The 15752-nt window shown below is 42.6% G+C and overlaps 1 protein-coding gene across 4 annotated transcripts in view; it reads right to left on the reverse strand.

The window, feature by feature from the left end:
- Window positions 1-6527: 6527 nt before the first annotated feature.
- The window catches only part of DOCK4 (dedicator of cytokinesis 4), a 255013-nt gene continuing 245788 nt past the window's right edge, over window positions 6528-15752 (reverse strand). For all 4 annotated transcript variants that reach the window (XM_075081064.1, XM_075081063.1, XM_075081061.1 and 1 more), the window contains 3 exons: window positions 13740-13853; window positions 12720-12781; window positions 6528-9643 (listed from right to left, as the gene is read on the reverse strand). In XM_075081064.1, coding sequence (XP_074937165.1) covers window positions 9218-9643; window positions 12720-12781; window positions 13740-13853 — 602 coding nt within the window. In that variant the 3' untranslated portion in view covers window positions 6528-9217. The remainder of the gene's footprint in view (window positions 9644-12719; window positions 12782-13739; window positions 13854-15752) is intronic.

Genomic DNA, 15752 nt, shown 5'->3' on the forward strand with positions numbered 1-15752 from the left:
CTTACTCAAATGCGGGCAAAGCAGCTGAGGCAGATCACTCATTCTGCCCTCGACTGCTGTGTGACCTTGTCAACGCATTGCTCTCCAGGCAGGGCGCACAGAGTAAGACATCTACAGAAGGCTCCGAGAAGGAGCCACAGCAGTTTGCCTGCTCCAGATAAAAATAAAAACAACTGTAGCAATACTTTTTGCAAAGCGCCGCCGCCTGCACCACAGCCAGACTGAGGATTCAGCAGCGAGATTAAAAAACTGTCATTGTCTGTCATTATTAATTCATTTACTTTTAGTGCTGCTAGATACGTTGTACAAGGACAGCATGGCACGGAGCTTTCTTACTCATGGGATCCTACCTCACTGCACGCACTCGCGCACGTTTCAGAGCACCGGTTTTCGGCTGGCCCCTCAAAACGAAGGTGTGGAGCCAGGCAAAGCCAGCCTGCTGGTGCGCTGCATGTTCCTGCAGGAGGGCCGCACGGCTCAGTCTACCTAAGGTTAATTTATTGTTTGAAATCTGTCAATATTATGTCAACAATAAATTCATAATATGGTTTAAACGAAGTCTCTTTTTTTATTTTGGGAAGTAGACTCCTACTATTGCCTTTTTCTTTAGAGAACAAGGTAGAAATCAGTGATAAACCTGTGGTTTCCAGCGCAAATTCAGGTTAATCTAACTGCAGTATTTATTCCTTTACGTATAATCAGTGTTTCTAGAGAAAAGTGTTACAGCCCTGTGTTCCACAGCACACAAATTATCAGAGAAAGACCACACCAGCAAACTAGCCAGATGTTTTGACAGCCCAGCAAACGCTCACAAAACAGCTTTCCATTCTGCCAACAGCAGCCACGGCTTTGGTTCCTTTCATCACCCAACCAAAGCAACTCATCTCAGCAATTGTCATTTGCTAATTAGTTTGAGTTACGCGATCATAGCTGAGATTTTGGCAGCCTGTTCTGGAACAGATTTATTAATGATGATCAATTATGACCAGGTGGAATTTCTGACAGATTATTTTTTTCTTGTTACCTGACAATATATGGCAAGTCTTCAATTAGATAAATGCAGTTAACGAGCTGACCCTGCCATCTGCCATCATTTCTACTGCTGCTTCCGCGGTTTAGTGCCTGCTCAGTGTCTCCCAGGTCACTCCGTTTCCTTCAGCTCAGTGTGGAATACAAATCTCTCTAATGAGCCAACGCAGTATTGAAGACCTGTCATTCAAGCTGTGCCTGGTTTCATCTAGCACAACTGCTGAAAGCTTCGCTTGCAAGATGGGCTGGTGATGTCTTCAATAAAAATAGCACTGAACCACAAAAAGCTCGCTAAGAGAATTTGCAAAATCCGCTAAGTTTCCTCAGTTCTCAAGCTAAATAGATGTAGGGTTGGTGAGAACGATAAGTAGCAATTTTGTTTTACAATTAGACGTTTTAAACTGTTTCTGTGTTCTTTGCAGCGCTGCAGCTCATTGCAGGTAAGACAAGAGTGACAGCTAGCTGCGATACTCGACATACCACAGGTACGTCACTGCTGCAGGAGTAAGGACACCAAATAGGGGAGGGCAGCGTGCTGTGGTGCACACCTGTGTCCCCACCTCATCACATCTGAGGCGCGTGCGGAAGCACACTTTCCACAGCAAGATGGAGCTCCCCCGTTTTTTGGCCTTGCGCGTGGGCGTGGGGGGCAGCAGCAAGCGGCCAGGCTGCGGAGCCCCTCCAGGCACCCCCGCTGCTTCGCCAGAGCTGCGTGGGAAGCTGCTTAGTCCAGGTCGGATGAGCTGGCTCTGGAAGCCCTCCTTTCCCCACATGTTAGCTCCCTCTCTCTGCTAAGTCCTTTCCCCTTACCCGTGCCAGCCACGTAGCCTTCAGGGAGATCAGCTGGTGTGGCCAGCACAGGTACGCCATAGGATTGGCTATGAAAAAGGAAATTGTTGCCAAGGTGGTACTTTTTCTGTCTAATCCGTTTTGTGGTTACAAGGCACTTCATGGAGAGTCAGTACAAGATAAACATGGACATGCTGGAGAAAGTTCAATGAAGGGTCATGAAAATGATTAAGGGACTGGAGCATCTCTCCTGCGAGGAGAGGCTGAGAGAGCTGGGACTGTTCAGCCCGGAGAAGGATCCGGGGGGGGTCTCATCATTGTATGCAAATACCTGAAGGGAGGGTGCAAAGGGGATGGAGCCAGGCTCTTTTCAGTGGTGCCCAGTGACAGGACCAGAGGCAAGGGGCACAAACTGAAACACAGGAAGTTCCCTCTGAACTTCAGGAAACACTTTTTCACTGTAAGAGTGACTGAGCACTAGCACAGGTTGCCCAGGGAGGCTGTGGAGTCTCCATCCTTGGAGATGTTCAAGAGCCCTCTGGACACAGTCCTGGGCAAGTGGCTCCAGGTGGCTGTGCTTGAGCAGGGGCTTGGAGCAGACGACCTCCAGAGGTTTCTTCCAACCTCAGACATTCTGTGCTTCTGCGAAATGTTTCTTTGTGCCTTCAGCCAGGCAGGTTTGGGCATGGGGGGAAGGGGAGCAGAAAGTAAATACATCTCTTAAGGAACGTGTGAACTTCTGTCTCTCAGCAGATCTCCTTTCCCATTCAGATACTTATGGGAGTGTTACAGCAAACATTGGAGGTGCTTGCAGGCTTGGCTTCATTCATAAACACAATCCTTTCTCTGGAGTGCTGCTGACTCATTTCTAGGATTGGGAAGCTATTTTTAATCTAAATTCAAACAAGCACTAAATTCACAATTTAGAACTGATCTTTACCCTTTAAAGGTTTGGGAATCAAGGGCTTCAGGATCAAGGGCCAGCTACAGAACTTCTCTGACCACCTCTGAGCTAAGAGGTCACATAGCACTGACCACAGTCTTTTCTGTCATCTTCTTTCTTCTGTCCTGTCCTACCCTTTCTCTTCACAAGATTGAGAAAAACCCCCACCATTTTCTCTAGGTACAGGAAGAATAACATTCAAACCTACATGGATACCAGAGAAAGCCAGCCCCAGGCATTCTCTCACACAGAGGGGAAAAACTCAGTGAAGTATGTAATAAAAATTCAGCACTTCTCAAAAAGTAGCAAATATTCCAGAAGTCAAAATAGATCTTTATGACCTGAAAAACAATTTTCTCTGTTTTTCTCCCTGCCTGCTCCCCTATAGACCCTGTCTGCATGTTCAAAGTAGCAGGTTATGACTTGCTTTGATTTTGCTTGCTTATCAACATGCAGCTCAGGTTTTACAGCTATAAAAACTCCACTGAATTATAGCTTTAGGGGTATTGACAGGGTGTGCTTCAGTTCTGAGGCAGAACTTGGAGGGAGGACTGCAGATGCAGGAAAACTCTCCCTGGCAACGTAAAAAGCTTCTATCCAGCGTGCACAATCTTCCTTTGCTGCACTTAACGGCCTGAGAAGAGCACAGCACAGTAAGAGTTGTTGCTTCATCTAATGCACTAGCTGAAAAAAAAAAAAAAAGCTGAGTTTACTGATGTGTTTTGTTCATCGTAAAGTGTATTTGGTCAGTTTTATTTGGACTGTTTTATTTTCTTGAGGTGGGACTAAATTCATTAGGTTGCGCTACTTTCGCCCAAGCCAGTTTCTAACACCGATATGAACCATTGCACTGGGTGTTGTATCGCATCCTTGGATTTACTGCAGCACCATATTTACAAAGGTCAGCTGGATGTCTCAAAAACAAGCAGAGCGGTTAGGCCGCAGCAGAGTGGCTGCTCCAGAGAGCCCACCTGCAGCAAGCCCTCCTCTTGCAACAGATGGCAAAAATGAGACTGGCATGGGAGCTCAAAGAGTGCGGGCAGCTGGCTCTGCAGAGCTCTGTGCTTTGGCTCTACCAGAGCGCATTCAGAGCATAAGGACGAATCATCGCGCAAGATACATCCGTTGAATAGCAGCTGGCCCAAAGACCCAGAGCAATGGTCTCTCACATCATCTTAGGCTTTAAGTGTAGATTCAACATTTCTCTGCTCCCTGTACAGGAGAAGTTTGTTTCCCCTTATCCCATGCTCAACAACTCTTTTAAAAAATAAAGTGTATCTATCTACCTATTTTTTCTGTGAAGAGAGGATTAGGAAATCAGGCAAAGGATTTCCTGTTACGGGGTATGCTGGGACTGAGTTTCACCCTTTGGCAAAGATTAGTCCCTGCAAGACATTAGCTACACCCCACCTCCTGGTCTTAGTAAATCTGTTCAGTCCCTGTCCTTGAGCTATCGCTGTTTATGAGCACGAACTCCTACAGGTGCTCTACAGGTAAACTTTCCCCCCCTGCAGCTTTTCTTCTGAAGGCCCTTGTGATCCTCCCGCCATGAGCGGATGTGTGCCCATGCGGCATCCCCTTGGGGCTGCGCTTCGGAAGTGTTCCCCACGGGAAAGGCTGAGGCAGCTCCACGCTAATGGCCTTTCTTTTTCAAAAGAAAGCAAGAGGAAACACTTCAAGGGAAGTCAGCGAGGTCAAGGAAAACCAGCAGCGACAGCAGTCTGTCACAAATAAGAAAGAATGTAATGCAGAGAAACCCTCTGCAAAATAATTTCTAAGGAAATGGAACAAATTGAAATATACTAGTGGATCTAATACCAATAGCGAATCAACGATGTAAAACATTCAAATACATAACCAACATTTCAGCAGCTTATGAGCTATCAGAGCAGCTATTTCCTATGAAATTTGGACATGGATTTGCTCCCTAAAATACCAAGATGTTCATTGCAAAATACACTATCAGTTATGCACCATAGGGTAAGAAAAAAACTATCTAGCAAAACCAGGGAAATATGTTAATATTTTGCAGGGCTTTGGGATTTAGAAACTCTTTGCCCTTGTGATTCATGGCAGTCAGACTTCCCTGTCCTCTGGCACCTTTCCTTTGGTAATCCATAGTAAAAGGGGTGTGTGTGTGTGTGGAACCAAACCCCAAAGTGTTTGTATAATTAAAAAAGTTCCTGTATTTTGTCAGGACTTCCAACTTCCCTCCTGCCCCCTTCGGCTCAAGCAGCAGTTAAGCTGGTATAAAATTATGCTACAATAGCTTAAAAAAATAGATTTGATACTTCAATTCCAGCTAATATTTTAATTTCTCCCACTATTATTTTTACTGGGTGGGTGAAAACACTTGGATTAATTATCTAGCAATCAACGATTTTGCCTAGTTCTTATTTGCTCCCCCCCCCCCCCCCCTTTTTTTTTTCCAACTGTTCACCTTCTCCCTTCTTCTAACACAATCTTCCTGAAATAAATAGGAACCCAGCATCCATCAGTTAGAGAGGAGTTACAAACTGTATCCCTGGCACAAGTTCTAACCTGGGTAAGTTTGCCCAGCCGTGCCTGGGAGGCTCATGTCAGAGGCTCTGTCCCCACTGAAGTCTGCAAAGCCATCAGCCTGTCATTGCAAGCACACCGAGTTCCTTACTGAACAGTCCAATTTTAAATCATTTTTAATGTTCTTTCTTCAGCAGCCTTATTTTACCACCCAGGAAGAGCCACTCTATCCTGATGCCTAGTGCACACGTGAGGTATGCGGCTCTAAGCTGTTCACGTTTCTAAGGCTTGCGTATTTTTGCCATTTAATCACAAGAGTTTTTTGTTAGTGTTTAGAGCACCTAATCTTGCTAGTTTCTTATATGAAATATATGTCAAAAGCTGAATTAAAATGACAGGGAGAAGACAAAAACAAATTAATATGGGAAGGGCTTTCTCCTACAGAATCTGGTCCAAGTTCAGAATCTCAAGACTCCAGTGGTGAAATCCTTTCACGCTGTCCCAGCAGATGGGGCTTTGACCTTTGGTGAGCACATATCAAGGCTCTACCTGGATCATGAGAGCATTGTAGTCTACCAACAGAGCTCTGGAGCAAAGAGCTGTGTCTGCCAGCTCCTGGGGTTACTGATACAACGCTGCTACATGCCTCACTGACCACAGTGACACTCAGAACAAGATGCTTTTAATCATTTATACCTCAGGCATTGACTCCTGCCTATTGGTATCTTTCTGCTTGGTTCCTGTGCTTTTTGCAGATGCTGCTGGACAATCTGGGAACAGGAGGAACGGTCAGGTGGGAGGGTGAGGTGCCACTTTCATACAGAGAAGATTTACACGTAGCTATGCCCCATTCCATGTGAACAGGGCCGTAACTGCACTGCCCTGACACCTTTGCTACTGAGGGGTAACTTCAGCTTTGTACTTCTTTCGGGACAGGGGCTATTGGCTATGATCTGACCTGAGGCATCATGATAATTGAGTTCACTCACACTACAGGGGTATTAGCCCATCATGAGAACCGGTCTGAATTGCATCATTTCAAAGCCAGCCAGCTGAGTTAGCAGTTACTTCTGTGGCTTCCCAGAGGTGCCAGCATCTCAAATGCAGTATTTGAATACAAAATCATCCTAACTATTAAGCATACGTTGACTAACATTCAAGCTACTGAGTAGTGATAGCAACTTGTCGCCATAGGTCCTCTTATATGAGCTTCTGAATTACTCACTGTCATCCAGAAAGTGATAAAACTACATTTATGAGTAATACATAAAATTCAAACAAGACCTTTATTTACATTAGGTTTTCAAGCGCTGGGTGTTGCAACATACATAACAAAATTTCATACTACATTTTTTAATAGGAAATCAGGTCGAGAAGCTGATCTACAGAATCGATCTGTCAAAACTGGCTAAGCAGAAAACGCGTCAGCTCGGTTTTAGAGTACTCTGTCAATTTTACACCATCTGCTATCGTTCAGGGTATTCCTGATGCCATGGTTATAAAAACAGAGCACTCATGCAGGTTAATTTACAGTGAACTCTCCTAGTAAATTTTACATTCTTCACTTGTTCAGAAGAGCAGGTCAATACTCTCCCCATTGTCTCACAAAGCAACTACAGATCCAAAGAGGGAGAAAACTAGTTCCATCAGGGGATTTTTAACAGAAGGACAATGGGATTTAGCAAGACGAAGAGTCAAAACTTTAATTCCACAACAAACTGAATTATCATCTCTCATTCTGTAGAAAACAAGTTGTACTGTAAAGATTAATCAAGTCCTTTTATTCCATATTAACATTATGCAGCAACCAATATGAGTGTCTAGGTAAACAGAAACTTCATGAAGTGCTTTGCTGCAAAGCTGACTTCAGTAATGCACGCAAATGAGAAAGTCATCAACTCTGTTCACTGCTAGAAATAATAAAAAAATGGCTTCAGGAGCAAATAACACTGATTCATTCTGTGCTCAAGCACTAGTTAACAAAATCTAGTAAACTACACAGGGTGGGGGAAAAAAAAGAATCAAAGCAGCTTTGTTATCTTACTTGTGACACCTTATTTAAATCTCAGGCATTACCTCTTTATATCGGCATAAATATGTAGCCTTCTACACCTTTTATGATGTGGTTACAGACACAAAAATGTTATAGTAGAAAGCAAGAGCTAATTTAAGGAATTTCAGACTTTGAAATCAGCAAGATACAAAGCTAAAATTCGTATGTTCCTTTTCAAGTTATGAATACTTTCACTAAAACATAAATATTTTAACATATATTAATTTTTCTGACATTCAAAATTGTAAAGTCAATATGGCAGAATTATTGTTAAAAGCACATATTTACAAATAGTCTTTTTTTTCCATACATAAAGTATTTGGCATAATTATAACAATCTTACTGCATACACAACTGTTTGCTTCTTTTTCACATAATGGTACACTCCTTATTAAAATTTACCAATTATGTACAAAAATACTTGAACATTTATCATAGAAAACCTCTATAACCACCGTCAGCAGCTTGTAACTGCTGAAGGTTTACTTCAGAGAATATAAAAAGTGGTCACTTTCTTCCAGTTAAGCTATCAACAAATCAAACACACAGCTAAAATCAACATGAGCTTCCCAACAGAAGAGGGAGAATATTTTTAACAGCATGACTTAAAATGCAGTTCACACATCTGTTCCCAAGCACATGTTAAACAGTCAGTAAAAGAAAGAGGATACAAAAAATACATACAGAAGGTGCTTTTTAAATTTTCCCCTCCACATTCCTACGGCTTGACATTAGCTTCCCAGAGCTCTTCAGATGCCAATCACTAATATACAACCTAAGGCCAAACACCATTCTCCTATAATGAAGATGATGGTGATGAACTTGAGCTAAAAAGCAAATCCAAAACCTGACTCCACTGGTGCGTACACATCCAAAGAGCTGTTCAGAACTTCTGCTAGGTTTTTACAGAATTATTAATGACCTTTGCAATTAGCTTTTGAAATTCATTGATCGATATCCAGTAATTTGTAGTTTTAAAAATTTGTTCATTTACTGTATTGCCTTGGTAGTAGTCAGCACTGATTCTTGTACACAAGTTAAATGAACAATGAAAAATTTGTTTGTACCTATTCCATACACAGATTGTATTTTAGGGTGACATTTAAAAAACAGCAGAGAACCTCCACTAGCAAACTGGTAGCTTCTTTAAAAAAACAAAACCAAAACAACAACAACAAAAAAAACATTAACTGGAAGAATAAAAGTAAATTGCACCTCAAAAAGAATAGAATGCATCGGGTACAGTGATACACTAATGGCACAAAACCTTATCAAGATTCACCAGAACGGTGCTGTATGTTGAATGAAATACAGGTATTTTTTCCACCTTTAAAATAACATAAATCAAGCGTGTGTTTCAAATTCCCCACCACATTCTTACGACAGTTCTCTGCAGTATAACTTGCATTATATCTTCGTTTTTCCACAGACGTTTGAAATGACCAACCTGTTCATTGGACAAGAGAAACAACTTTCAGCCTACTTGCAGAAACACCCTAGTCTACAGACTACTTTGTTAGAAAGCGTGCATTTATCTCTAGTAGTAAAGATCCACTCAGTATATACTGTATTTTGTAAGAAGCATTCGGCTAACTTAGGAGAGCTGTAGGGTTTTAGATTTAATTTTTTAAATAAAGTACAAACAAAAGAATTTTCAGTATTCACCACCATGAAATTAAAAAAAAAAAAATCCTCTCATTCACGCTCCTGTAATATCTGGCAACCTAAATTAGTAATTTCATTTCAAATGTGCAACATAATATTAATAAGCATTTTAAAATTACTCAAAAGAAAAAGGTGGGCGAAATATTAAAGTGCCTAACTAAATGCATTTTACCATTTTTAAAAAATATTATTTCTTAAACGGTAAAGAATTGGTTGCAATTAAATATAAAAGTGGCTTCTCATAGCTGAGAGACTTTGCGGGGCAGAGGCCTGGGCCGGGGAACCTGCTCAGTCCTCCTGCCGCTGTTTTCCAGATTGTTGGGCCGGACCAGCTGTGGCTTGGGCGGCAGCGCCGGCGGGTCCGCGGCGGGCGGGATGGAGAGGCTGTGAGGTAGAGGAACGGGGCGTTTCAAAGTCCGCTCATACACGCTGTAAGGCGGCGGGGTTTTACTTTCTTTTCTCACAGGCTCCTCGGAAACGCTGTAGCTTGGGACAGTCACTGTTGGTTCGCTGCTTTGGCTTTCAAAGCCTGATGTCTCTGATGTGCTACATCGGCTGAGCGAAGAAATGCCGCTGCTGTAACTCCCCGACAGCACCGGGGAGTTGGATATGAGCCCCGAGGAATGATACTCCACTGGAGACGGCGTGAATGATTGCACAGACCCCTGCTCGAAAGAAAGGGCAGAAGAAAAATTTACCTGGAGTAAACGAGGGAGGGAGAGCGGTTCCGTGCTCAGACTGAAAACACACAGTGATAAGCGCATAGATCCTGCTGCTTGATAAGTGTCAATGGCTGCATCCCCGTTTAATTAAGATCCAGTAAGAAACCAATAAAAAGCTCATTTCACGAGTGCCTAGGTACACCTTGAAGAGTGCTCATGCCAGTAATTCATGTGAGTGGAAGTAAAACTGTATTTAAATGTTATCTATCATAATACCCTGGAAAACTCTGAAAGCCTTTAAAATGAACCCTCAGTTTTCCTAGCTTTACGGGAAACGCATTACCCCGCGCAGGGCATACCTGGTGGCGTCCTGCCCCCTAACGCCAAAGCACAGGACTTGCATCCCGCTCACTGCTGCTACTTCAGCCTCTCATGTTCCAAGTTCATTTTCCAGAGCTTTTCCTAACAATTTTAGCGCACTGTCATGCACAAAAAATGCATTTAAATCGTGGCATCATTTCCGAGTGTGTCATAATACCAGCGTCGAGGCGAAGTGCAGAGCCAAGCTAAGAGCGGCTGCTGGGTGCCAGCCCTGTCCGGCCCAGCCGCTCACAGCTCGCCTTGCTATTCAGGGGCTGCAGCAGGAAGGCAGGAGGCGAGGCATCGCTGCTGCTGCTGCTGCTGCTGCTGCTGCTGCTGCTGCTGCGGCTGCTGCTGCAGGCGGCGTTTTGAACCACAGTTGCTCCCTTCCTCTCCCCCCCCTCCCAGGTGTTCCCTGGACACACCGCCCGCTTGCAGGGAACACAAAACGCCGCTGCGGGCCCCAGGAACAAGGGTCCAACAGAGGGCAAAGGTTGCAAATGGCTGCACCAGCAGCCTTGCAGGGCTGTGGGGGAAGGTGAGGGATGGGGAGCTGAGGGCCCAAGTGGCAACAACAGAGCTGGCAGAGAATAAAAAGCAGGGCAGTAAAGCCCTACCTAAAAAAACATTGAGCAGTCCTATCCTAGTGAAGCAACTCCGATTGAAAAAGGTTAGACCACACTCAGCAAGTTGAAAAGTTTTTGCAACTTATCTAATTTTGACTGGAGCCGTCTGAGACAATCTAGACTTAATGACCTCAAGTGCAAGCTAAAAAAGGGAGGGAGAAATCGCATCAAAGACAAATTTCTCACTCCGATTCTAGTTAGGCTGTTTGGCGCTCAGCTGCTCAGCTTGAGGTGAGAGTGTGAGCCATGCAACAAAGGGTGGGGAGGGGAGGAAAAGAAGAGGGGCATGGATGTACAGAGCTGGCTGCACTGACTTTATGCTGTTGAGATAATCTTAGTTATCCCTCTAGGACTGGATCCACAGTGCACTGAAAGCAATGGAAAAAAAAATAAATCTTCATTTACATCAGTGGGTTTTGTACTAAGATGGCCTTCTCTGGCAGCATGTAACAGTTGGAACAAAGACTAAAATTTGAGCCCTGTATGCGGCTAGGGAAAAACAGAGCAAGTGTTGAAGACATTTCAGACATTGCGAGGAGCCTGTTTAACTACTTGTTTCAGGTTCCATTCCTCTGCGTGTGAGGCGGCTGCAGCTGCACTCCTACCCCCCCAAACATCCAGGGTCAAGGTTTTCAAATAAATGATGTAATTGGTTCAAGTTCCAAGAACGCCTGACACTTGGATTAAGTGACCGTAATAAGATTTAGGACCTGTGCTTTTGTCATTCAGAACGAGAGCAACTATGTATAAACCCTGCCTGCTTCAGTTTAGGAGCTGAGCAGGGGTAAGCACTTGGTTCCCAACAGCAGCGCAGACTGCTTGTAGCAGTAGTGAGTAACAGTCTAGACACCGAAAAAGTCTGGAAATTCATGGATGCTCAAAGTGAGATCCAGCTTCCCAGTGCGAAACCTGGGATCAGTGCTCACTTCAGCAGAAGTTATTCGATGGTAATAGGACTACAGGGCACTCTGATGGCCAGCACAATTGCTCTGTTTTGAACCTGGACCACTGTGCAGCCACAAGTGGAAGTGTTACAGGCTCATGGGATGACACATGGGAGAATGACTGTGGACTCATGATTAGGGACCTCAAGGGGAAACGAAGCATTTTGGGGTACTGCTTTCCTACTTCTAAGGGCATGTGCATTAGTTAGGCATTGGGTAGCTGAGGGACCACTTTGGCAGGGCTGCCTTCCTTTGCCCTCACACCTGAGTGCCTGGAGTCACACTCCTTTCTATTTGCTCTCCTTCCAGGTTGTTGACCCTCATATTTCTAACTGCAAAATTCTCTCTGCTTCAGTGGGGTAGCAGAGGCTATACCCAAGTCTAATGTTGCATAGTCTGTCAATACGCAGCCTGCATATTCATGTCCTCCAGGGCTGTGGAAGACACAGATTTCCTGGTCAGTTTTCCAACCAATGAGCTGTTGTGCAACAAGTGGGTACCGACACATTCAAGTATCTTGAAATAGAAATGAAACCCGCTCAGTTTAGCCTGGATCCCCAGTTGCTATGGGTATTTAACTGCCAGAGAAGAATTAATGCTTCTTCACAGCCTGTGCTTAGTGTTTCCTGCTGGCAGGCTTCAAACTACTTCCAACTTCTAACACAACCTCTCTGGATCATTCTACAGATGAAACGGATATTAAAATGACTGAAGCAGAGATTATTCTCTAACACACCCTCTAATCCAACAGCTCTGGATGCTGGAGGAGTAAGAGGAATGGGTTGCACAACAGGTTCTCCTTAGCTGGCATCTCCCCTTTTGCCACTGTTGGACACATCTTACAGTTATTTCTTACATTCCCACCTGTCCATTGATTCAGGTGAGCTTGATTATCCATGTAGGTGAAAGGCCTAATATTGAGAGGCTAAAGAGTCTGAAAATTAGGTTTCTTGTGTGCAGTTTTGAAAATCTTCGGAGCTGCTGTAATCGTTATGGCTACTTATTCTTGTGAATGGTTTTTGTATAGGCATATGATATTAAAAGGAAAACATAATGTGATCCCAAATAATGTCTACTAAATATATACTACCTACCCCACAACACATACAACCTGTCCCACAAAGGCAATTCACTGCAATAAGACAGTACCTTCATTGGTGATCTGCCAGCAGGAGAAGGGGAAACGGAGGCTATGTGTCTTGCTGGTGATGCTGTAAAGTCAGAAAGATTTCAGTGCACTCTTGGCATTACAATTTCCACTAAGAAATCTTTTTAAGTGGATAAGAGATCATTCTATACACAAGCATTATCTCTGGTTCCCTCTAGGTACTTGCCCGACGGCTGCAAATAGTTCTAGAGATTTTTTTTAATTTTACTTTGTTCAAAGGATTATCTTAAAGTAAAACCAATGAAGTATAAGAAATTTCTGCATCCATCTTCTCTGACAAATTTTATATCACTGTAAATTGGTTTATATCCTACCAAATGGTAACAGGATTAAAAAAATGTCAGTATAACTTCCCCCACCCCGTTTTATTCTTCTCTTAAGAAATATATTATGTATTTGTGTGTCAAAGAAGAAAAAAAAAAAAGACAATACATAATGCCCTTATATCAAACATTTATCTGTAAATACACTGCAAATGTGCCTGGACATACTTTGAGGCATAAGTCTAAAACACAAAAAGCGTCCTCACTCCCTTGAGAATAATTATATTTATAGTATCAATTAAGCAGCCTTTCCTTTAAATGGAAATTAATCTTCTGAAAGGCAAATTGGTTATAGTAACAGAACTCATGTACTTTCATGATTGCGGTGCATTTTCTGGCCAGTAAGATTCTTTGTGGCTAATGATCATTTCTGATTGCTAACCTCCAATTATCATAAGATCAAAAGATTAAATTTGATCATCCTCCCTAGTACCAGCACAAACTGCCTGAAACTACTCGGTCATTAAGTGAAGGGGCAGAGTATTGGAAATAGAATGCTGGAGAGAACAGTAATGAGATGAAGGTACCTGTGGAGGCAGTTCTACAACCTTCCACGTTAGAAATCAAATAATAAATTAACCTGCCCAAGAAGTTAAAAATTGATCAGAGTGGAAAGAATCTAAGCCCTCAAGTAAATTTTTTTTACTGGAGCTTAGCCTGAAATGTCTATGAACTCACCAGTCTGTGCAGGTCTTGGTGGTACAGGAGGAGATATAAGCTTTCCACTTTCTGATGTGTTTCTGGCTTCCTTCCCACTGTCCAGGCTCCAGCTGCTGGGAGTGGTGTTTACAGCTGGAAAAGAATGGAAAAGATATATAGGCATCAACACTTCTAGCTCTGACTTGCTTTTTCCCATGAGGGTAAAAATACACAGAATGAAAACATTAAACAACTTAACAAGCATGCCTGAAAAGCTCTCATGATTACATCAGCATTTGAAAAGATCTTAAATAATGGCTATCAATCTTCTGGTTGCCTGATGTACGCATCTGGCCTTCAGGTCAGTTTGCTACAGCAGTAGCAGCTGAGATAGCATTCTGTTGCACTGCAAATCCAGCCACAACAGCAGATAAGCTTGAAACCTGTTAATGTAATCAGTTTATCTTTGCACCAGATTCCTATTTAAAGGTTTCTAGGCAGAGGGGAACAGACTATTCATAAACCATTTCCATTAACTCATTTTATATACAGAAAGGACTAGAGAAAGGAACTCGCCAAATTCCAATCAACACGTCTCAGAAAGCTTTCAGTGGTAACAGTCTTTTGTTGTCTGCACAGGCTACAAATTCAGAATTGAAAGAAGGTGGAAAGAAGGGCATAAAATAGAGGGAGTAAAAACTGAGAGAAATGAAGGTGTCTGGGAAAAAAATAAAAAACCAAAAAATTATTGCGAACTAAGAAAATTTATATACACTGTTTGTAGCCACGGTTGGGGATCTCTGCTTGATAATGTAAACTGACTATCACCTTGACATGTATAAAATTGGCCGTTGCATTTGTCTGTGTGACTTTTACCAAATTCTATGACTTTAACTGAATGATCCCATAAAGCCTGAAACAGCTTCCTTAATAGGACTGGATTATCTCATGTTATCAAGGAGCCACCAGTATTGGAGAGAAGTCAAACAGACAGAAAGACCGGGCATTTAACATGGACAGGACAAAAGCTAACTTAATCCCCACAATTATTCTTATACATCCTGTAAAAAAGTGGAAAAATCCTGCTTCAAGCCTCCCCCCCAAAAAAAACCCCACACATCACCAAAACATGACCCAACCTTCAAAGCCTCAGACCTCTTGCCTTGCCATGACAGTTTCCTTCTTGTCTGCTTATTTCATAGTTGTGAGTAGGGAACCATGTGCAAGAACTCTGTGCCCATTTACAAAGGCGAAGTGAAAGCAAAGTATTGTTGTTAACTGATGGTATCAATTATTGCTACTATAGCAACACCCAGGGCTCTCAGGACGACTGGAAACCCGCTGTACCAGTATATACCAGACTTAATACAAGAAGTACAGTACAAATAACATTTCATATCTGTAACAATATTGTTACAGTATAATTGCACATTAGTTGACACTGAGACCAGTGCACAGAATAATCTATTTTCTAGAGGATCATTTTACATTTTTATTGCCAAAATATGCAAAAAATTGTTTGCTTTTTATTGTAGGCTGTCACCTAGCAGTATGGTTTTGCCTTCGTCCTAAAAATGCCTTGGCACCAGACCTGGGTACTTCAAATGCCTGAATTTCTTGACAAGTCATTTTTCTTTTAAGTCAACAAACCAGTCAGTTCTTTGGACTGCTAAAGTCTCCAGGAGAGAATATTTTATTTTAATAATACTGTAATGTACTTGGCTGCATAGGCCAGTGGAAAAGTTTTGCCATGTTAAATTATTTCATAAGTTTTTCAGCCCTGTGAAAAAATCTGCATGTGAGCTTTCATTAAAGACTTGGACACAAAAATACTTATAAGAATCAGCTCTTAGTGATGAAAATCTGATTCCTGGTCAGCTCTTGTTAAAGTATACTCTTAAAATATCTATTTTCAATACACCTGTTTTACTGTACCCTTTATTCAGGGTACCGCAAAGGGCAGTGCATAATGAAATGATGGAGCATATTATGAATGTTGAGCACGTAATGAAATCTTGGCACAATAACTGTGCCAACAATATTGAATATCCC

Source organism: Phalacrocorax aristotelis, chromosome 1 (genome assembly GCF_949628215.1).
Source record: "Phalacrocorax aristotelis chromosome 1, bGulAri2.1, whole genome shotgun sequence".
NCBI classification, from domain to species: Eukaryota; Metazoa; Chordata; class Aves; order Suliformes; family Phalacrocoracidae; genus Phalacrocorax; species Phalacrocorax aristotelis.